Here is a 22,543-nt window from a genome sequence, read left to right as displayed (position 1 = left end):
AATTTGTGTCCTTACACCAAAGAGTAATAGGAGAAAGTAACTGCGTATTTTTCATTGCAGTCAACTGAATGAAAAACTATCATGCATTTTAACATTACCATAGTCACAAGAAATCCAGATGAATGTTACAGGGGCACCCTTTATTCTGACAATTCCTGACTCCTGACTGGGTGACTTTGCCATCTCCAAGTTTGTTTTGTTGTGTGGTGTGTTTGTTTTTTTGGTTGGTTGGTTGGGGTTTTTTAGCAGTTCTGAGTACAGTAATGCACAAATACAGGATACTCTCATTTCTACTAAATTAGAAGACAAATCATGAAAAACTGTGATATTCTGCTCAAACTGAAAAAAAAAAAAAAAAGTGAAAGGAAAGAAAAAGCAAACAAGACAATATCAGTACAAGAGGACAATTTAGTGACAGCATCTCTCATTTGCTGAGAAATAACTTTGAGAAGGACTGGACAATGACCAGCATTTTATTTACACAGGTCACAAGACACATCATTTGGGTGATTTGCTCTTGTCGCGGAGTCCTTAATTAGAAAATTCCTAGAGAGCTCCTGCTCCCAGTAGGTGCTTATTAAAACCTAAAGACAAGAGGAGTTAGTAGAAAAGCCTGAGGAATGGATGGAGAACTCAGGTTACACTACAAGGCAAGAGTCAGCTGCTCATAGCATAGGAAGAGGCACTCAGGATGGCATGTTGGATTTTGAATGAAAAACTCTCGGTCCTGTTATTAGTGAGTATTTTTAGTATTAAAAAGAAAAGAAAAAAATAATTGGATATATATAAATATTTTAAGCTTGTTTAAAGACATTTTATGGTTTGCTTACAGTAATACTCCCAAGCTAAATGTAAAACTTGCTATAAAATATTCAGCAGCCTTTTTATAACTAGTCTTAAAAACAATTTAAAGTCTTACTGTTTTATTTTTAATTATTTCTAAGTCCATATACATTACTCCTCAGATAAAGGCAACTGGGGTTTGGAATTGTGATTCAATTATATTCTGTATCATTTTCAGAGGCTTTGGTGAATGCATGGGGGGCAGAGAAAGGAATTTCCTTAGCTCCTAACTCCCTCCATTTCTGGAATTCTTTAATTTTAGCTTTTATTGCCTTTTTGGAGACCAGACTAAGCTCTGTGTTTAAGATCAAGTTTACCACCACACAGTAAATGTCATCTATATCCTCTGTTGGGGATGTGGGGATAGGGCTATAATCCTGCATTTGCTAAGATAACCTCATTCCAGCAGGCATTTGTGATTTCTATCATGTGTGATCAAGAGCTGCATTGCACACTGATTTTGAAGTATCTCTCAGATACTTTTCAAACTATAACCATAACCAGTTTTATATGCATTAAAAATACTCTAAATGTCACTAATCTGCAGCCTGTCTGCTTTGTAGTTGGTGTGGCTGGGATTGAATTTATATTTGTTTATTGATACCTTCTATTGGTATGAAGACGAAGATGCTTACACTTATACACGGATTATGCTGGGAGTAAGTACTAATTTGATTGTTAAAGTGCTCCACAAGAAGAATGTATGCATAGTCTGATTTTATTCACAGTTTTCATGATAGTATTTTTTTGATGCTTCAACAGTAATTTTCACATATAAAAGTATTATGTTACTGTAGTATTTCCTTTTCTTTTTTTTTTTTTCTTACTGTACCAAACTTGCAATCTAATTTCTTTATAATGTTATATATACAGTCAACGCTGGCGTGGGCAAGAGCTTCTGCAATGTGCCTTAATTTTAACTGCATGCTAATCCTGTTACCAGTCAGCAGAAATCTTATTTCATTCTTAAGAGGAGCAAACATTGTAAGTACCATTTCTCATATAGACATATTATCCTCCCCTTTTTACTTCTGTAGTTCAGCAATATTGTCCATATCAAACAATTTCCAAGGAACTTTAATTTTTGATAGACAAGTTTGTACATTGTTGCCTAGCTATTACCATTTATATTGTCAGTATTCATGACCGAGGAGAAACAAATGGCTTATTTAACACAGCACTGAATGCAACAGTGATTTTGGCAGCCACTGCATAGCATGGTGTCATGAAGTGAAAAGTGAGGAGCTACAAACATAAGAATGCAACTCGGACAAATGGAGACAATATGTATCCATCATGAGTATCCTGTGTAACTGCAAAGTGAAAATCAGTAAGAGGAAATGTACAGATAAATGTGTCACAAGGATAATAAGGAACATGTTTAAACCCTTTTGACTGAGTGGCCACCATTCAGGTCTTCCCTTCTTGTAAACATGAGTATTTGTAATTGAGTTGTCATCTGCTTAGAGGCATTTACATTAACCTCAGCATTACACATAGGAAATACTTATGGCTTTATCTCTACTAGCTATAGCTTCAGCTTGCAGTGAACTATTACAGTCACAGCAATTCCAATACCACAAGTTTAGGTAAAAAATCACTGATCACTTCCTGACTCAAAGAACAATTGGAATTTAGAAATCATAGCATTAATTTATTCTACTGTAAGTTTGTTATTATTTTCAGTTTTTTTATGTGTTTGTTTGTTTTTTTCTTCAGAGCGCTGTTACATTTCAAATGGTCTTTAGGGGTTGAGAATTCATACTGTTTTATAATTTTTTGAGTGTAAGAGCTGAGAATTTAAGAAAAAAAAATCTTCCTGGACTTCAGTTTGTGAATTACAAAATATTTCCATGCTCACTTAAATGCTGTTTAAGAACTTGGAGAACTGGAACTCCTCTCACAGATGATTAAAATTTTGATTTTCTGAACAATATTCTGCCTTTGGTAGGAAGCAACTTGACTGGCTCCAGCACAGTCAGCTCAGGGCTTGATCCAATGACCTTCCAAAAGTCATTGCCATCCCACGTGCTCCAAATCTTTGGATGATTTGTTAGTTGGGAAGCAACGTGGATCAGGATCATACATATCAGGATCTTTGGCATGGAAATTTGCCAGGCCAAATGAGCAATCCAGACAGCCAGCACACACCTCAGAAGTTGAGTTAGGCCCGCCAGTGCTGTCCAGGCTCCAGCAGAGCATGTTAGCTTTGGCTCACTGCAGCCCACCCTGGCCCCAGGTGGGTTCTGTGCAGAGCCACTCAGCTACCCACCAGCATGCCAACATCCAGCACATCCTGTAATGGAAATATGGCTCAGTAATGAACAAGCATGCAAACACCCGAGGTCTAGACAGGCTCACCATCCTAGGGTCTGCATTTCCTGAAAGCAGCAAGAATGCTTTCATTGTAAGTTCTGAGCTTGCAAGCAGTGGTGGCCCAGCCTAGTTATGCACGCAGCTAGGTCTTGTGTTTTTATGCCAACAAACGAGTTGTCAACCTAAATAAAACACATAAATGTCACACAGAAAAGCAGCAGAGTTTTGCCCAACCTGATTTTGAGCCCCTCATAGACTGAATAGTTTTAAGAAAACATGGAGTGTTACTAAGCTGAAAACACACACTTAAACCCCAAAGATTGAATCAGAACTTCCACCAAATTCCTTCAACATTAGATTTTAAAATATACTGAACTCCTCTGTTCTCCTCTCCAGAATGTGAGTTGAAAGTAGTAATAGGAATGGTATAAAACAACTTTTGCTTTTTCACTAAGTGCTGTGGAGGAGCACTGAGGAGACAGCTTGACAAAAACATCATATTTCACAAGATGGTTGCCTATGGAATATCTGTAAATGCAAGTAAGCTTTCTTTATTTTACTTTGTTGTTCTTCTTTGCCTTTGAACTGTTTTGAATTTCACAGTGATTCTGTAGTCCCCATCTGCTCTGATGTGTGCTATTTTAGTGCAATCATTTGGTGACTGCAAATTTAAACAGGTGCTGGAGTCCCAGCTGATTAATGATTTGTAACCTTTTTTCTCTTTTTCTTTTCTTTTCTTTTCTTTTCTTTTCTTTTCTTTTCTTTTCTTTTCTTTTCTTTTCTTTTCTTTTCTTTTCTTTTCTTTTCTTTTCTTTTCTTTTCTTTTCTTTTCTTTTCTTTCTTTTCTTTTCTTTTCTTTCTTTTCTTTTCTTTTCTTTTCTTTTCTTTTCTTTTCTTTTCTTTTCTTTTCTTTTCTTTTCTTTTCTTTTCTTTTCTTTTCTTTTCTTTTCTTTTCTTTTCTTTTCTTTTCTTTTCTTTTCTTTTCTTTTCTTTTCTTTTCTTTTCTTTTCTTTTCTTTTTTCTTTTCTTTTATTTTCCAGGAGAAAAGTTTGATTACAAATAAACTTTCAATTTGGACAGTAACTACTAGTTGCCCTTTAGCTAATGCAACCAGCTTGTATGTTCTTAATATCTGGTGTAAGTAACTTACACTAAATCCCCATGAACAAATGTTTGGGTGGATGAAATTGCATTATAGTCTGAATTCCTAAGGAAATGGTGTTTAAAAGTCACATTGTTCATCTGTCCACTGCTGCATCCTCTTCTATAACTTTCCATTCAGGTAATACATTTTGTCTGACTTTGAGGCAAGCAACTGTCTCAAAAATATTACATTCCTAAATATTTTTTAAAAATAGGTTACGGGTAAAGGGAACTCATTGCCCCTATGAAGCAAAACCTGTATTTTGAGATCTGAAGTTTTCTGTCCTGCTTGTTCTTGTGACTATTCATCTACAGATGTTCATTCACCTGGCTGGGAAGAAGACACAGTACTCTCCTGTTCCATAAATGGTTAAAATACCTGAACAGGACTGAAGTTTGGAGGAATTTAGACTGCATATGGGGAACAGGTGATAGCATGGGAAAGAGCAATATGCAGAGAAGAAAGAGCAAATGGCAACGTAAGAAGGACATAAGCACATAGAGGTGGAGAGGTATTTAGGTCAGACAGCATTGTTGTCTTAGAAAAAGTGAAGAAGACATGGGAGTTAATCAGGATTATTTACAATCATAATACATTGGAGGGTAAAAGTTCTACCCCCGGGCTATCAGGTGGATCTTGGTCCCAATATTCTTTTCATTCTGTATTTAGGGGTTTCTTTCCTTTGCATATATGGACAGTCAATATCTCCATGTAGAGAGACAAGAGTCTGGCATCAGGATTGTTATCAGGAACCAACAGCTAAAATTTGGCCTTTGTATGCAGCATTAAAGGATTCGGAGGGGAAGGTTGGAGGATGAAAATGTGCATCCTATAGTACATTATGATGATTTACTTATCTGTCATGTCCATTCATCTATCAGAATTCAGTTTCGGCATATAGCAGATTCCTACAGAATGCAACATTGCTTCTCTAATTAACAAATCAACCCAGGAATGTAAATTAACCAGCTTCTACTTGGTGTATAATTTGTCATGCTCCAAAAAGAAAGCAAAACTGCACAGTCAAAGCCTTTATGTTCTGTGTGTGTGTGTGTGTGTGTGTTTGTTTGTTTGTTTTGGTTTTTACTTTGTTTTTTTACATTCATATAAAAATGTTTGTTATTGCACTACGATGGACAGTTTTGGAAGTGTAAGTCTATCAGAAAGGTGATTACATTATAGCCTCAGTATTTCCAAGAAAAAACAATCCAGCAAACAAACAAAAACAACAACAACAAAACAGAGTTCATATAAAATGTCAGAAAACACCACTATTTAATTTAGTTACTCTCTAGAGAGAAATTGAATTAGTAGTTTTTGGTTGTTTTGTTTGTTTGTTTGCTTGCTTGCTTGTGTTATTTTTTTCCAAAATATAAAATGGACAAATAGTTGATGAGATAATTGAGGAAGAAAACCAAATACAGGGAAATTTGATGAAAAAAAAGACAACTCATGAACTCATGTTTCTCTAATGGATACATTGAAAACAAGTATCTTGTCTGGGAAAACACCACATCATGACACCAAGATAGCCTTGGTTAAAGAATGACCAGAAGCTCAGTTGTCCAAAATAAATTTCAAATCTATTAAAAATAATGATAATAATAATAAATCAATCTACATTAATAATAAATCAATCTATTGTGAAAGAAAACCAGCATTCGTTCTTTCAGAGAAAAGAGGTACCCACAAGTATGTCGAGTCCCTTTTAAAAAAATGTAACAATATTAAATTGATGTATAAGTAGATGCTATTTTTTTCTCAGCTGACACATTATTTATCCAGGCACTACCAATATTGCCTTTTGTTAGACAGAAGCATAGTCAACTCCTATTAGACTATTGCAATTTAGTAATTCTTAGTTAAGTGTGTGTTCTACCCTGTATGATCAATAGCTTAAATGTGGCAGCAAGTTAAACCAATTTGCAGATCAGATCAGTAAGCTTATCCTCACAATATAAAATTGTAGACTTCTTTATTGTTAAAGTAACATGCATTCATCTCAGCTTGCCAGGTGGTGTTATTCCAGCATATTTATTCAATAGCGTGCTAAAAATAGTCAGCATGACGTTAGTATTGTCTGGCTTCTAGCAGTCAGCCAGCTCAGCTGAGGTGTGCGTGGCCTTGGAAAAAGTACATCTGTATCTTTAATTTTTCATCAACTCTAATACAAAGTCAAGATCGGGCTTTAATTGGTCAGGTCATAAAGGGATATAATTGGAGACTAGTGGAAGAGGAAAGTTGGAGGGAAGAGAGGGTAAACAATGCTATCTATAATCAAGGGCATCGTTGAAAATTCAGTAAAGGGAATTCTGCTTAGTTTGGCTTCCTGCATCCTGCATGCCTGTCTATGATAAGAGCTGTCTGGGAGTTATTCACCCACTAATAAATCTTCCTTATGGACCTGTAATTCTGCTAGAATAAAATCATTGTTTCATGCACTCAGTCTGATGAGTGCAAATCATTCTGTACTTTCTAATTCAAAAAGGGATTTTGCGGTTGAGAGACAACAAACTGAACCTAAAGATATCTACAAGAGATAGTAAATGACATTTTGTACAACTCCTTTTTCTCACTGTTTTGTCACTGTCATAAGAAAGTATACTTATACATTTTATGAAGCCAGCACTGTTGGGGGAACTTTTTTTTTTTTTACTTTGGCATACAGTGCATGTTTTGAAGAACAATCAATTCCTTGTATTGTTTTGGTGCTTGTAGAAAGGTTATACAGATATATTGCTGCAACAGTGTTTGAATTATGAAACGAATAATGCTTAAGCAACTAAGGGAAAATAGGGGAAGGACAGAAGGTTTCTTTGTAGTTTGTCTGTTTCAAATGGTGGTTCCTGTTCCTTAGAAATTCCCATACTACATTTTTCTTTAAAAATCCGCTAAATGCAGACAGAAATACAGTGATACCAGATGTGTTTGTCTTCTGACAAGATCTTAACTATCTACAATTAAAAAATAAAAATAAATAGGAAACCTTTCAATTTTTAGCCATTGTTTGATAGTGATTCCTATGTAGAGGGCTCTGGTGATCTGAGTAATATATTTTTTTGTGTAAACTAGGAAATTTTCAGGAAAATAGACTCTTATCTTCAAAGGAGGTTTAGCTGATATCTCAGTATTGTGCTTCCAGAAATTGCAGAAAATCAAATTTCCATTGTGTTGTTGTTGTTGTTGTTGTGGTTTTGTTTGTTTGTTTGTTTGTTTTCAGTCAGATTGTTTAGCTCTAGACCTAGTGCAAATACTAGGAAGAAAAATATACTAAAGATTATAAGCTTCCAGCTAAGATAAAAACCAGTCCAAGTCAAGCTCTCGTTTGATGTTTACAACCATTAAAAAATAAAAATCTAATGCAAGTTCATGTGTGGTCACTCATGTACTTTTAACATAATCAATACTTTTTTGATCCACAAAGACAGCACAAAGCTGAATTAAATGTTGTCTGTAACCAGAAATGGCATAAGGCACTGAGTTTCAAAAGACTACAGTTTTGGTCAGGGGCAGAATTGCCTGTGCTTGTCTTAAGTTCCTGCAGAGCTGGTCTCTTCACTGTGGTCATAAAGGCCAGGATCTGACCCTTTGACCATGATGGGCTGGTTAACCAAAACATTTAACTGCTAGCAGCAAGCTTCATTTTGATTACTATCCTGTACAGGCATGCAGAAAATGACAGAGAGAAATGTTGTCCTCAGATAAACACATGCAATTTCTGTTTGGTTCAATGAGAGTTGTGCATGCTTCACTGAAGGCACAATTGGCTGAATAAGACTAGCTAAATTGACCAGACTTTCAAGATAATTTAATTACTTCTCTTTGTATTTAAGAATATGTACAGTAAACACCATGCTCTAATAGCAACACTTTCCCTCCCCCACTCTTTCCAATAAAACCTTTTATTTGATCTCAGAGGTGGACTGCATAGAACATCTCAGGGTCAAATACAAATTAATGCATGTTAAGTGCTTCAGAGGTTCCAGATGTTAAAAACAACAGTTGAAATCTTTCAGTCTTCATGCACTGATAAAAAAAAAAAAAAAAAAAAAAAAAAAAAACAACAACAAAACTTTGTTTAAATGATTACATGATTTATTCTGTACTTTATAGTTAGTCATGCAGAATGTGGAAAACATTGAACTGAAAATCCTAAGATGTAGTACCTGACACTCTGCTCTCATGATTAGCTTATCTAAGCAGTGCAGGAAAAAAAAAATGCACACGCACACACAAAGACAAAAAAAATGCTGTAAACTCAGATTTCAGAAATTTGCATATTAGTTTTGGAATTACTTGGTAATTTCTATACACTGCAGATGCAAAGGACCTTCAGAAAGTATACTTTTGGGAAGTAAAATATTTTAGTTAATGGCAATGCATTCAGTGCCAGATTTTTTAGTCTGTTACAATTATTGTATACTAAATGAACCACATTGAAAATGGAATTAGATCTTCGCATTACTCTTACCATTCAACTATAATTCACTTTTAGACTGAATCATTTTTTCCTCGCAGCACAAAAAACAACACCAGAAATATTAATCTAATGACACTCAAGGCAAAATTTAAGATCATGTGTGATTGAAGTAAACCAATATATTCAGTACATTAGCTTGAATATTAATATTTTTCATTATATCGTTATATTCTATACATCAATAGCTTCTACAGAATACATGTAGGTTGCAGACAAGGCTTATCCTGTTCATTCCATAAGTCTTCCACACTTGCAATACCCTCTACCTGACAGATGAAAGTTTGAGAGAATATTCCTCAGAAGGGAAATGGGGTAAGTCCCTAAGAAGAGTGTAGGATGATGTTTTCATTGACAGTAAAGCAGAACAATATGCAGCTGGGAAAAAGAAAAAAAAAAAAAAAAGAAAAAAAAAAGAAAAAATAATAATAAAAAAGTAAAACCGTGTCTTTTAATAGCCTACAGAAATATTGTGCTAGGTTAAGGAGCAGATAACAGATTTCTTCTTCCAGGGATAAGTCACAACATGATTAACTTTCCATATATCTTAGGTAGAGACCTTCTTGGGAAGTGATATCTATTCAGCCCACAGGATTTTATTATTTATTTATATAAATAAATAAAATTATTTTGTGCAGGATTACAAATTCTTTGTTAAGAATCATGGACCTCTATTGTTCAGGAAGAAAGTACCACTTCATCTCACTTTAGGCACTCAACATGTAGGAGGTAACACAGAGTTTTCTGTCTCTGCTGATGTGACTAGACATCACTGCAGTTTGAGGAAAGTGCACAATTTGGCAGCTTTTTAAACAACAGAAATGTGTTCATTTTGCATGAAGACTTCACAATGTGTAATATCCATTCTTCATAGATTTAGATATTTTGAAGGCAAAAGAAAATATATCATATTATGAACACAGATTCAAACCTCCAAATCTAGTCAATGTTTCTATTCTTAAGTGAATAAGTCCAAAACCTGCAGTTTATTTGCTGAAGGGAGCCCTTGGAAAGACAATGCTTTGGATCACAACTATGTGAAATTCATGTTGTCTCAAGGCTGTGGTGACTATTTACACTATGCCAGAGTTATAAAGCCCATCCTGCAGGAACAGGGAACAAGAAGTACAAGTACCATTACTGATTCCTCCACTAATCACTTGCAGATGCCAAGATAAAACTCCTTGATGGAAGTCCACTCAGAGATTCACTGTCAGGGCTTCCCAACCTTGGAATTTTTTTCTACTCCTTACCATTTTCAGGTACAGGACTACAAGCAGCATAGAGCTCCACAACTTCAATCCCATCTTCCAAGTGAGCTTTTTCAGATGTCAGAGAAATCGGGTCTGCATCAAGCAATGAGTTGGTTCCCTTCCAGCTGGATCTGATAACATCCTTACCAGGCCAAAACATCTGTTCAGAAAGGAGCTCCACGTAGGAACAACTCCTTCCTCCCCACTCTGCATTTAAAAATGCTGTTACGCTTAAATACATAAACAATGTTTATATACTGCTTATATATCAGTTGTACTCTTGGGAACAGATTGCCACAGCCCCCACACAGCTGCCACCTAAACCCTGCAGCTTGGAGCCTCTCAGGCATTTGGGTTCTGACAGTCTGCATCCGCACGTCTCCCTCCCTGTTTGTGGTCTCATGCAATCTTCCAGCATACCGAGGGCATGGCTGCAGCAAGCACCTCAAGCCTGGTGGTGGCCAGGCTGTTTTACATGCAATGCCTAATACATAATGATGTACACAGGACATGCTGGGTCACCAAGCCCAATACCCTTTAATGCTGGTAGTCACGTCACATACTTTATTTTATAAAATGAGCCTAAAAGCTTCTTAGATTGCTTGATCCCATTATCCAGTTTATTGAAAGGTTATTTTAGAGTTTCATTCCTGTGATGGCTTGAACTTGTCTTCTAATTTCCAGTCTCATTTTATATCTGTGCAGTTTACACCTTTTCGGATTCAGTCTACACACTGCTGAAGCTATTCTAGTTTGTGTGAATTCATTATTCACTGGAACAAAGATTCAGAAAAAAATGGGGGCTTGATGTTGTATTGTGGATGCTCAGGATATTCATTTGGGATGACAATAAATAGGTGATTATTTTTATTAAGGGTTTCTTCAGAAATGGCTCACAAGAGAATAACCAGTGAACCTGGTGACTAGGTGCTTTGGTTTAAGTTCCTACTCTTAGTTAGATATAGGAAGGATTTAAAAGCAGGTCTTTCACTTAAACTAACATTCATTTTGTATGACACAACCTTTTGCATGACAACCTGACAGTCAATCAGAGTGTGTTTGGAGCAACCAGTGCTTTAGTGGATCCCATCAGAACAGAGTGTAAATAACCTCTCTCCAGCCTGGACAGATGCTGTTGGGAGGCAGAGTGCAATATTCCACCTTTTTGCACTAGATGTTTCAAGCACTTCCATGGTCAGCATCCTGCCTTAACTTGTATTCCCATGCCTGTAGCACTTTCCACATGTTGTGTAGGAGCTGCATAGGGAGTGAGAGAGCTCATTAAGTGAATAGGCATCTAAAAGAATTGCAATACAAAAGTCCTTATGCATTAAACCCTGTTTACAGCTATAATTACACAATGACTAGTGCAGTAAGGTATTACTTTTGTGCAAGGAGTAACGATTAAAAAGGGGGAAAGAACAAGAAAGGAAAAGGGAAAGGGAAAGGGAAAGGGAAAGGGAAAGGGAAAGGGAAAGGGAAAGGGAAAAGGGGAAAAGAAAAAAAAGAAAAAAAAATACTATTTTAAGAGAATGTTGTTCAGGGAAACAGATCGTATTTGTTTTGCTGCAAATACTGTTTTTTAGGTAGTTTTTTTTGATGGTCAGGGACAGCAAAAGGTAAACAGTGAAGGAGGGATGGTGATGGGAAACTAATTATAAAATCTAGAAATAGTGTATCCTAATAGCTCTACTGTAAACACATAATTGTTTTTCATTGTTTCTTTCATCCTTCAGCATTTAATACTTTGACTTAATTACAACTTTCCTGTAATGGATTTGAGAATCTCTCATACTGAAAACTGTGAAACCCTACACCTAGCATGATTATGACTTTATCTATGTTAGCCAATAATAAAACAAAGTATTTTTTTTCCTCTTTTGAAATTATCATCTTCCTACTCAGGAAAAGGATTATGAGAGAGTTCTTACTTCACTCAGACATTTTTCTAAACTGGCCATTTGCTATCCCTTTTGGGAGCAGGCCAGAAGTAGAGGTGATATATTATCCTCAGGGCAAATCAGAGCTAATCCTGTGATTCAGACCTCTTCCTTAAAATCATAGTTCCTGTGGGTTTCCCAGGCTCCACCAGCATAATGTGATATTATATCTGCTTGGCTTGTTGATAAGGGTAGATTTTGAATGCATCTCTTAAATCTTCTTATTTCAAGCTGCAACATAGTCTGTGCCTAAAATGGACAAGGTAGAGTCTTGTGAACCAAAGTTAGACCTTGACACTTCTTAGTCTACAAATTAAAAAAAAAATTAAAGTCTATAAATTTTAAGTCTATAAATTAAAAAAAAAAAGTGTTTTAATTAGTTTGTTTTGTACTCTTTAAAAAGAGAGGCAACTGCCTTTATCTCATCTCTCAAGAGGTTCATCTTCAATGACACCAAAGCCTGCAGGGCACTTGACTGTAAACATGGGAGATGACCATGGAACTTCTCCTCTCCGGTTTGAAGCAGTTGCAACTTATGAAACATATATAAGATCAAATTTTCAGTTTATTCTATGCAATGCTCTCGATCTGTGCACAGGCTTTTCAAATAGCCTGGAGTGTGCTTAATGAAGCTCCTTCTGGTGCAGCGGACACACGCAAGCGTGTCTAATTTTGCCCCATTCTTCCCTAATGTAGCCATCCATATTGTTGCCCACTTGATCAACATTGAGCGGTATCATAACAGCCAGTCAGAGGAAGCAGGGGAGTTACAGAAAAAACTTTCTGGCCTTGGCAAAAGCCCAAATGAAAGCTACTTGAACCCAATCAGAACCTATGAAATGGTAAGCTGCCACTTTTTGGTTTTCCTCATGAAAAAAATTTCCTCTGTGGATTCTATTGTCGGGAAAACTATATTTCAAAGCCTTTTAACCAGAGCGAGAAGGTGCTGCCAGAGGTTAACCTCAATTTCAGCTGAAAACACTTACTCAGAGCTGCAATTTTCAGGTTACTAAGCTCAAAGAAATGTCTATAGTATTTTAATTAGTTTGTCAGGAGACAGCTGAGAGGGAGGGTAAGGAGTGTCATGAATAGTAGACAATGAAACAAACCTGCAAGGAATTTAAAAAACTAAAGTAAACTATAAATATATAGAGCTAACACAACTTCTCTTTCTTTTTCTTTCTTCTTCCTTCTAGAAAAAGAAGTAAAAAACAAAGGAAATAACACCAATAGTACATAACACTTCTTTCATTGTTGTTACTTGCCTCTCCCCATGTGTTATCTTCCCAGTCTGGGGGTTGGTTCTACCCCATTACGTGTAGAGTGTGGCTGCCCAGGGAAAATAATAAGCAACATCCAGAGGCTTGTTGTCTATGGGAAGCACTATATCCCATGCACTGGGAAGCTAGGGACAGTGTGTGCAAGACTGCAAATAAATGGGTGTGTTTGCTCTCAGCATGGGTGGAGATCTTTCTTAAAAGACTCATGAGGTAAAGAGGAACGCAGTCTTTCTGCAGTGCATGAGTGTAAAACATGCAAAAGTTGCTCTGCTCTTTTCCTTATTCCATTATACTGTACATCAGATGCTATCTGTTTCCTTGTGTACATTGCTGTATGCTGTATGTCCTGCCAAGAATCCCATATGTATTGCTTCTGCTCTTGAGGAAATTCATGCATATCTAGCATATAGTGAAGGCTGTTTGAACATCCTGGATTGGGGGCCTTTCAATCAGAAACAAAGTGAGATGATGGCTGGACAACCATCAAAGGATTTCATAGTGCTTTTCAGTTACAAGGCATTTTGTCCTGTTTTTTCTCCAGTTTAGATAATGTGACTTCTACATCTTTCTAAACAAACAAACAAACAGTTCTTAAGTTTGAAGAAAAGGAAACAAATCAACAGTCTCAAGAGTATGATGTCTTGATGTTAGTGCTGAGAAAATAGCCAAAGCAGAACGGTGAGCGAGGACAAAGCTGCCTCATTTCTTAAATACTTGGTGCCCGTTCTCACCACTTACACTTGAAATGTAAAACATAGGAGAGCTCACAGTACTGAATGGCAACCTACTGCCTTCTAGTACACATTTTTTTCTTCACTAAGTCTTCCCATGGTAATATTATTGATAGGTAGGCTTCTAATTAACATTAAGGTCCTAAGTACCCTTGAGAAGGAAAGCCAGCATTTTCTGAGATTCTTTCCCAGATTTTTCATAGCAATAGACTCCACAATTACTTTCTAATTTACAGCCTAGATTATACTCTAACCTCTAATGTTTATATTTCTTTTATCTCACACTTCTGTCTTAGTACCTATACTCGGAATTAATAAATTATGAAGGAAAGCAAAGAAAAGATTTCTTCTAACTTCAGAGAAGAAAGTTCTGAGAACAACAATTCAGGTTTCTTTTTCTGTTCCATTTTAACCCTCCAGTAGTGATGTACTAAGTGTCTTTGACATTTTTCCTTGTTTCATCTCAACATTCAACTAGCCACTGTAGTGGAAATGTTCAAAATATCACCTAGATCAATCCTGTTAACATGTAGAAGAATCTGAATACACTCTTCACAGGCACCAATTTGAAAATGTGCTGTGTGCTGTCAAGTGTGAACATTTGAAAGAATGATTTTACTGTAAAAAGTGACTGTAAAAATGACATTGTGGAATTTTATCACCTCTAGTATTTCCATATCAGATGAGTGCACTTTGAAGCACAATATGTGTTATTTTTTTTTCTTAGGATATTAAGCTGTAGAACCAACTCACAATCCAGTAGGCATGCTCAATTCCCTCATTCTTTCACATCAGTCCCAGAAAAACAGATATATATATATATGCTTTGCAGGCCAAGTAGAGACTTAATTTACACTCTGCTGGCATATTTAGCTTGAGTCTCATCTTGTGTGTGAGATTTTTACTGCTGTTCTTCATGATTTGCACTTTCTGAGATCAGCATCTGACTGTTGTGTTCAAAATACATCTTCATTCTCACTTCAGTTTATTTTGGGGGGGTTTAGACAGATGTAACAGACTTGTGCTGATGTCTGTGAGTCATGAACAAAAAAGGAACCTGATGTAGCCCAGAATATTAATGTTTCAGTGCTGACAAGCAAAAAAAAAATGTGAATATACATATAGGCATAAACATGTATTTCAAAAAAAGTTAATATTATCCAATGACTGCACAGGTAAATGTAAGGAACAAGTAAATGAGATATGCTGCTTAAGCAAATGAGAGCATGCCATTTTTATGCACCATTTCAGGGCTGCTAAAAACTTACAGACTGAGATAAAAAGAACCACAGAAAGCCCCACACTTTGCAGGTGTCTTAGCACCTCACTTTATCACCCTCACATGAATAGGACAGTTCGTAGTGTTGTTTTGGTTATTACATCTCTAGGCTTAATCTTCTCTTTTCTCTAATCTGTTTCCTTTTTTTTTTTTTTTTTTTTTTTTTTTTTTTTTTCTGAGACACTTTTGCATAAGATAAATAGATAAAAGTACAAATGAGACTGCTTAATTTCCTCCTTTTAATTCTTGAAACAAATAAGTGGAAGCAAACATTTACACATCTGCTTGGGATAAACCCAAGCAGAAATAGAACAGGGGGATGTTTTCCCATGTTCTTCTACAGTGAAATTGAAGTTTGCCTTACCTGTGTATCTTTTTATGTTGTTGTGGTGTTGGTTTTTTTTTTTCATATGCTGAAAATATATTGTAGAATTTGATTTCATATGTAATAGTAACCTCAGTAACAATATTAATAGTGAAAATAGTAGTAACAACACCAACAATAGTAATAGTAATAATATATGCTCATTCTAGAACACAATAGGAGAGGTGCTGACCACCATAGCTGGAGTAACTGGAGTTGTGATAACTGTGGCTCTTGTTTTGATCGTGACTTCATCCACAGAGCTCATCAGAAGATCGTGCTATGAGGTGTTCTGGTATACCCACCACCTCTTTGTGGTTTTCTATATTGGTTTAATAATCCATGGTATGGGGTAAGTATCTGCATGAACATGGGGTATGTGTACACAGTTTGAGATGAAACACAATTCTAATCTTTCATTATGCGCTTTTCTATTAACAAACTGATGGGATCTTTGCTTGGAGACAGATTGCAAAATGAAAACAATTTGAAATTAAAACACACCACTTTTCTGAGGACTTTTCTGTGTTTTAATTCTGTCAAACACTCTTCTGGCATCTACCTTTCTTATGACCTGCAGCTTATCAACGCATCAGCCTGAATGAACTTTTTTCCCTGAGAATTGGGGCCTTCATGGGCTCAAATTAATAAGGAGTAGTCCTCATGCTCATAGCTCTTGAGAGGCACTTTCAAGAGAGTTTGTACAAACTTGCCAGGCTTTCAGCACTTCAGCTGCTCAGAGGTGAATGTTCCTGTGCACAACAATCTCTTTTGCATCCATAAATATAAAGTGATTCTGCCCCTCTTTCACTGTGGCAGAAGGAATCCCAAATTTCATCACTGCAGTAACAGTAGGCACTACACTATGAACCACGGTCGTTCTCCAGTCTTAAGCAACTCAAGGTTAGAACTAGCCCAGTCAGGTGGCTTTTATGGAGAGAAATGACTGCCGGGTCACTGGTGGTCTCCCACTCAGCATGGGAGGGAGGTCCATCCTGCTGGTACAGGGCTTCTGGTTCTCATGCTGAGGAACAGCATGTTGGGAGAGCCTCCCCAGGAAACTCAGGGGTTGATAAATCACGTGTACAGTGTGAGAGCAAGAAGACTGGTAATTAAAACATTTTCATCTTCTGTTTCCAGTTCCACTGACATCTTACCCTTCCTCTCCCTTGTGCACTTCCCCTCATTTCCCTTTTTTATTTCTCTGTAATAGCATTATTATGAATCTCCAGCAGTGCATCTACATTCTTGTAATTCAGATAGGGAGTGCAGTTTTGACGAAAATCTCATGTTCTTTCTCACTACTATTTTTTGTTTCGCATTATTGCACAACCTCAGACTGTAAAGTGTGGAGTGTTTGGGGATGAAACTATACCAACTAGGCTTGTCTCTGTGGTCCAAGCACTAAGAAATGATCTGTTCATGTGACAGAACTAGACCTAGTCCAAAGTCTTTGGTAATGCTAAGACATGTACAGGCCTTCAACAAAAAGTGCTTTGTTCTATAGATTTTTTCCTGCTGACTGCCTAGTGTACACATGACCTCAAGCTCTTGTAATGCTTTTCAGATCTAAGGGCAGTGTCACCTGGTGTGATGACAATATGCTTTTATGTCCATTTCATAAAACATTCAGGTGGTATTGCCCAACTCCAAAGCACATGCAGATCATCACTCTTTGACACACAGGAATTTGTTAGCCCCCACCCAGTCTGTACATGTCTACTTCCACGAGGTACATGGAGTCACCATGGGACAGGTAATAGACTGGTTCAGTGCTTTGAGGTCTGTTACTTTTCCCACCTTGCTACTTTTCCTTGTGATTTCCTCGTGACTGTGAAGTGTGAAGGCCACACTTAGTTTGGCCTTGAGGGTTCCTGAAATTAGCCTAATTAATTAGTCCCAAGTTTCAGAGTCATGGATGCAAATACCTGCTGTAAACTATATACTGGCCTGATTAAAAAACACCCCCCAGTTCTCGCCTTTAAATCTTTAAGAATCCAATTTCAAACAACTACAATGGACCCTTCAGAACTCTTTGGTTTTGTATGCTTCCTCTACCTAGCCAGCTGATTGACATTTCCCAGCAATAGATTTCCCTGAAAAGGGGACACTCATTTAGCAGCTCTGCTAACAGTATCAGATGACTCTGATGCTTGCACCAACTGAGGAGTGCACTGTAACAGAGCACCTCCTGCTGCCCAAATACATCTCTAACACCACTTGATTTATGAAAAGTTGAGTCAAAAGTCAAGACTCAAGTCATCCAATCAAGATAAATTCATCCACTTCATATCTCTTCCTCCTTACCAGCTGACTGCACAAAAGCAACTGCTCACTTGAGCCTACCTTCTTTTCTGTCCTTCCACTTGAACAGGTGGCAGATGATGACACTGCTATGTAAAAGAAGGCAACACTTCTTGTCTCCTTGCCTTTTGTAAGACAAGTGAGCAGGACAGGCTAGACTTGTAGAGTCAAAGTAAATACAGGAAAATTCAGAGAAACTATATGAAACACACAGAGTTTCTCATAAAAATCTTCCTTCTCTACCCATAATCAACACCAGCTGAAACCTATTTAAACTGAACAGTCAAGATTGATATGTTTGGGAAAATTCACATCATTAACATTCTCTGAAGTAAAGAAGCTAGAATTTAATATGTTTAGAAAGCACACATCTAATTACGGTCCTCCAACTTTATTTGCAGCTTTTAAAAATGCATTTAGAAAGCAGAAAAGGAAAGAGAAGGTCTGTCACTATAAAATTTTATTGTTTTTCTAAACAATACCAGATGCTCATATATAGAGGGGGTCAAAGTGTCTGCTCCAAAGAACTTGGAAATCACTCTGATTTTGCCACAGAAAGTAAAACGTACATTCTCTGTGCAAGAACTCTCCACACTTCATTGACACTGATGAATACCAATATTATAACATACTTCTCGCACTTGGTCAAAAAGTCCTGGTAAACTTAAAGGAAATGTAAAGAGAAAAGAATAGACACAAAGCGTCCAGTTCTTGAACTTCATTTTTCTTCATGTCTGCTTTCAGGTACTAGTACAAAACCTACAGAAACATTGCAAAGAAGCATATTACTGATGAATATTTTTGTTTTAAGTCAGCTAATTCGAGGTCAGACATCCCAGAGTCTGCTGCTTCATAACGTCACTTACTGTAAAGATCACTACTTGGAATGGGAGAAAGTCACTCAGTGCCCTTTGCCGCAGTTTTCTGGCAAGAAACCTGTGGTAAGAGTGATGTTTGTCTTCTATTTTTAACCTAATGTCCTTCCCTGAGAGGCTGTGTGTTTTAGATAGTGGGGGGCTGGAGTGTACAATGCTAAAGACTGGCATTTAGTGTCATGTTTTGAGAGTAATTGCATATTTCTGCTCCACAACCTCTCCATGTGCACAGAGAAGATAGTGATCCCCACTTCCTATATACTTCCTATACAATCTGTACAGATAGGTAAAGATAAAGATGTGTAAAAATTAGGTGTTATTAATAATTATTATTATTTCTGCAACATTAGCTAGTTAGCCAACATTCCCTTTGAAGGGTATAGATTTCAGAATTGGACTTTTTTTTTTTTTTTAGGACATTTAGTTTTTATCGTTCAGCATCACAAATATCCTTGATGTGTTTATTGCATAAAAATAGCCTCCAAGTGAAAATCTTATAAGGGTAGAGATGCAGAAAATACAATGAACAGGAGAGGTAGAGATTCAAATTAATATTATTATTATTTTAACTAGTAGTGTTTTAATATGAATAGTCTAAATACCAAGGAAGAATAAGTTAGAGATAAAATTATGTCCTTGCTTTGAGGCACATACTTCCTGTTGCCCAGCCTTGATGTCTTAAGTTGGGAAGAATGAAACAATGAATTATGAAAGAGAAAGGCAAAAGACAGGAAAAATGTCCCACGGAAGGGTAGTTTTGCTGCAACAAGATTGCAAATCCACAGGGGGTAATTAAGTAGCAGACTTGTACAGTGTGTCAGATGTCTAGCATCTAAACAAAATCATTTAACATTTACAGCTCAAGATTTAGCTTGCTCATATGCAAGTTTTAGTTCTTTCTTCCAGAAAGAGAAAACATATGAAAGGAAATCTTAAAGTAAAGGAGAAAAATTAGCATTCAGTATCTTGCAGCTCTTTTAATGGCTGACATAGATTTTTCTTAAACTAAACTATTGTTAGCCACAACCCAACCTGCATATTAATGAGAAAATGAATGCCTCTCTAAAAATTTCAGCTACATGTCACCATAAAAATCAATACATGGCTATGCACTGTGAATACAGACAAGAACTTTCTTTCAACAGCATGCTTTGACATTCATTATCATAAAGCTTACTGGAGAGAACTTCTACTTCTCCATGCTAAACCCACTTTGCCACACTCTCATGCATACCCAAGGCTGTACTTGCAAAGTTACGTTACTTTAAGTGAATTGTGATGATACCATATGACATTTGTCTGTAAGAACAGTGCTTTGCTGGATGGGTGGTGTGCTATGGTGAGATCCATGCTAGGAATTGCAGTGGGCTCAAATCCATCCAAAGGCTCAGAAATGATGGCAGTACTGTCAGGGCAGGGGCAGATGTGGCTGAGCAGAGGAGGACAGCCTTGGGTACAGCTGGGATTGTGCAATATGGTACCAGTGTGCACACCACGGCGCCTGTGGGGGACTAAGGCAGTAGAGTCCTTCTCTCAACAATCCCACCCTGCTCCATATCTCATATCTCTGGCCAGAAGCTGTATTGTTTAGCACCCCATCCCTCCTGGTGGATGCCCTGTTGTTGGAAACCAGCCACAAGATATTTTGTATTGAATGCTCAATTGCACGGGAGAATGGCACATTTGATATCTCAGCTGAACTCTCGCATGGGAGAGCCTGCAGCCTTAACATTCCTGTCACGTGCTTTTATTTACAGGTAGCACAAATTGAAGGGAGGAAAAACAGGTCTCATCATTATTGTGCCTTGATGTATGCTAATATATTCACGACATGTGTGATTACCCACTGTGCAGAGACACCTGTAGTATTTAGGGACAACGGATGTGTTGGCTTTCTGCTTTAACTCAGAATCTTCAGGCTTATGATGGTTTCTTCCCATTATTAAATCATGCAATGTTTATTTATTTAATTAATTTTCAAGACTTAACCTTGGGAAATTGCTACTCCATCCTCCAAGCATGTTCTAAGGAAGCCACATAATTTTATGGCTCACTTCTCATAAAAGACACTTTATAACCCGTTACACAGCTTGTGGAGCAAAGTAAATGTTTTAGCAAGTTACTCTGGAAATTTTAAAAGCCATATGACTGTGGAGTCCTCAGATCACTAACATGAGTTATGCATGTAGCCGAACTGGAAATAAAACTGTATCTCCTAAAACAAACAAACAAACATTTTATTTATTTATTTATTTATTTAATTCTGAAGATTCAATTACATCTAATTATCTAGGCTGTCATGGTAAAATTCAGTAAAATCATCAGCTAGTAGCCTTGAATAGCCAATAGCCATTCTTGTGATCAGGATGTACAATCAGCAAGTACAAGTACAGCAATCCTCTGCAACAATTAAAGTACAACCATCTTAGTATCCTAGATAGAAAAAATATGTTTATGGATACAGAGACGACTAATGGATTAAATGGAAATACATTTTATTTCTCTAATTGCATATTTGGGACTGACTGTTTTCTCATGCAGCTTCAGAAAACACAGAGCAGACAATAAGAGGTACTCTTATCTGACCCTTCTGAAATATTTCAGACTTTGAGGAGCAACAAAACAGTGAGGCTATAATGGGTATCAACGTATGCATCTATACTTCTTCAGGTCCAATAATCTTTCTCTATATTTCCTAAATAGATTAGTCCTTTTGCCTTTTAGTAGGAATGGATTTTAAAGGACTCTTCTTGGCCAGAACACAGATAGATATTAGCACTGCTTTTAGAGTGTGCCTGTGATGGAGTCCCATATGTCTGTTCTGTGAGAACGCCAGAATTGCTGCAGTAGCAACAGAAATACTCTCTTGAGAAAGGCAAATGAAAAATCACAGAAAAGAAAGCAAACACTTTCATTTTTCGGTATCTGCTGATTTAAACCAGAAATGCAAAACATTTTTGTAGAAGTTGAAATAAATGTTGTTTTTTAATATGCAACTTCCTGCAGGCTTGGAAGTGGGTTTTAAGTCCTGTGGTGTTGTATATCTGTGAAAGAATTGTTAGATTCTGGAGATTTCAACAGGAGGTGGTCATTACTAAGGTATGTAACGTAGCGTGCATGTCTGTGTAAAAAGAACATAATGCCAATGACTTCTTTTATCTTTTATAGATAACTTCTCTATATTATGACCTTATTTTTTACTTCCAGCTTCAGCAGCTCTTTCATCATTACTATGGTTTCAGCCAAGTATTGATTTTAGCATTTTTTGCATTTATTCCAATAACAAGTCCATGCGAATATTCCATATGGGACCAAGCCTGATTAATGAAATACCAGACTTATAAGGCTACACTAGTATATCACAAACCTCTGTGCTAAGGCTATCTCTTTTCAGTGAACTGAAGCACATCTTCCACTGCAGTAAATGGCAGAGAGGCTCTTGAGTTTAGCACAAATCAGTATTTTCTTTAAAATCTGGAGTCTTCCAAGGAGATGAAGCGTTACATTATCTGTCAGCATAAATAGTCAAAGCATCATTAAAACTAGTACAACTGTGACAATTTATCCCAGTTCTAAATGCCTTTGTGTGCTGAGGCCCCCTTTAATTCATGGTAGAATGAATCAGGGATGTGACTGTTGGAGCAGCTGTGTCCACACATATCAAGCCAGCGATCTGAAGCAGGCTTATCTTGTGCAAGGGGGAAAGCATCCAGGACAAGTCATGCCTCTGATTTCAT

At 36.9% G+C, this 22,543-nt stretch overlaps 1 protein-coding gene across 2 annotated transcripts in view; it reads left to right on the top strand.

The window, feature by feature from the left end:
• Positions 1-691: 691 nt before the first annotated feature.
• The window catches only part of NOX3 (NADPH oxidase 3), a 44,784-nt gene continuing 22,932 nt past the window's right edge, over positions 692-22,543 (top strand). The window contains exons 1-8 of one of the 2 annotated variants that reach the window (XM_068677167.1): positions 692-736; positions 1,407-1,502; positions 1,717-1,823; positions 3,608-3,699; positions 12,670-12,815; positions 15,798-15,979; positions 18,743-18,872; positions 21,813-21,905. In XM_068677167.1, the coding sequence (XP_068533268.1) occupies positions 692-736; positions 1,407-1,502; positions 1,717-1,823; positions 3,608-3,699; positions 12,670-12,815; positions 15,798-15,979; positions 18,743-18,872; positions 21,813-21,905 (891 nt within the window). Of the gene's footprint in view, positions 737-1,406; positions 1,503-1,716; positions 1,828-3,607; positions 3,700-12,669; positions 12,816-15,797; positions 15,980-18,742; positions 18,873-21,812; positions 21,906-22,543 lie in introns of both variants that reach the window. The other variant, XM_068677168.1, reaches the window with a different exon arrangement.

The sequence above is a fragment of the Anas acuta genome, chromosome 3, assembly GCF_963932015.1.
Source record: "Anas acuta chromosome 3, bAnaAcu1.1, whole genome shotgun sequence".
Lineage (NCBI taxonomy): Eukaryota > Metazoa > Chordata > Aves > Anseriformes > Anatidae > Anas > Anas acuta.
Note: the sequence above shows the minus strand (reverse complement) of the source record. Positions and strands in the feature narration are given on the sequence as shown.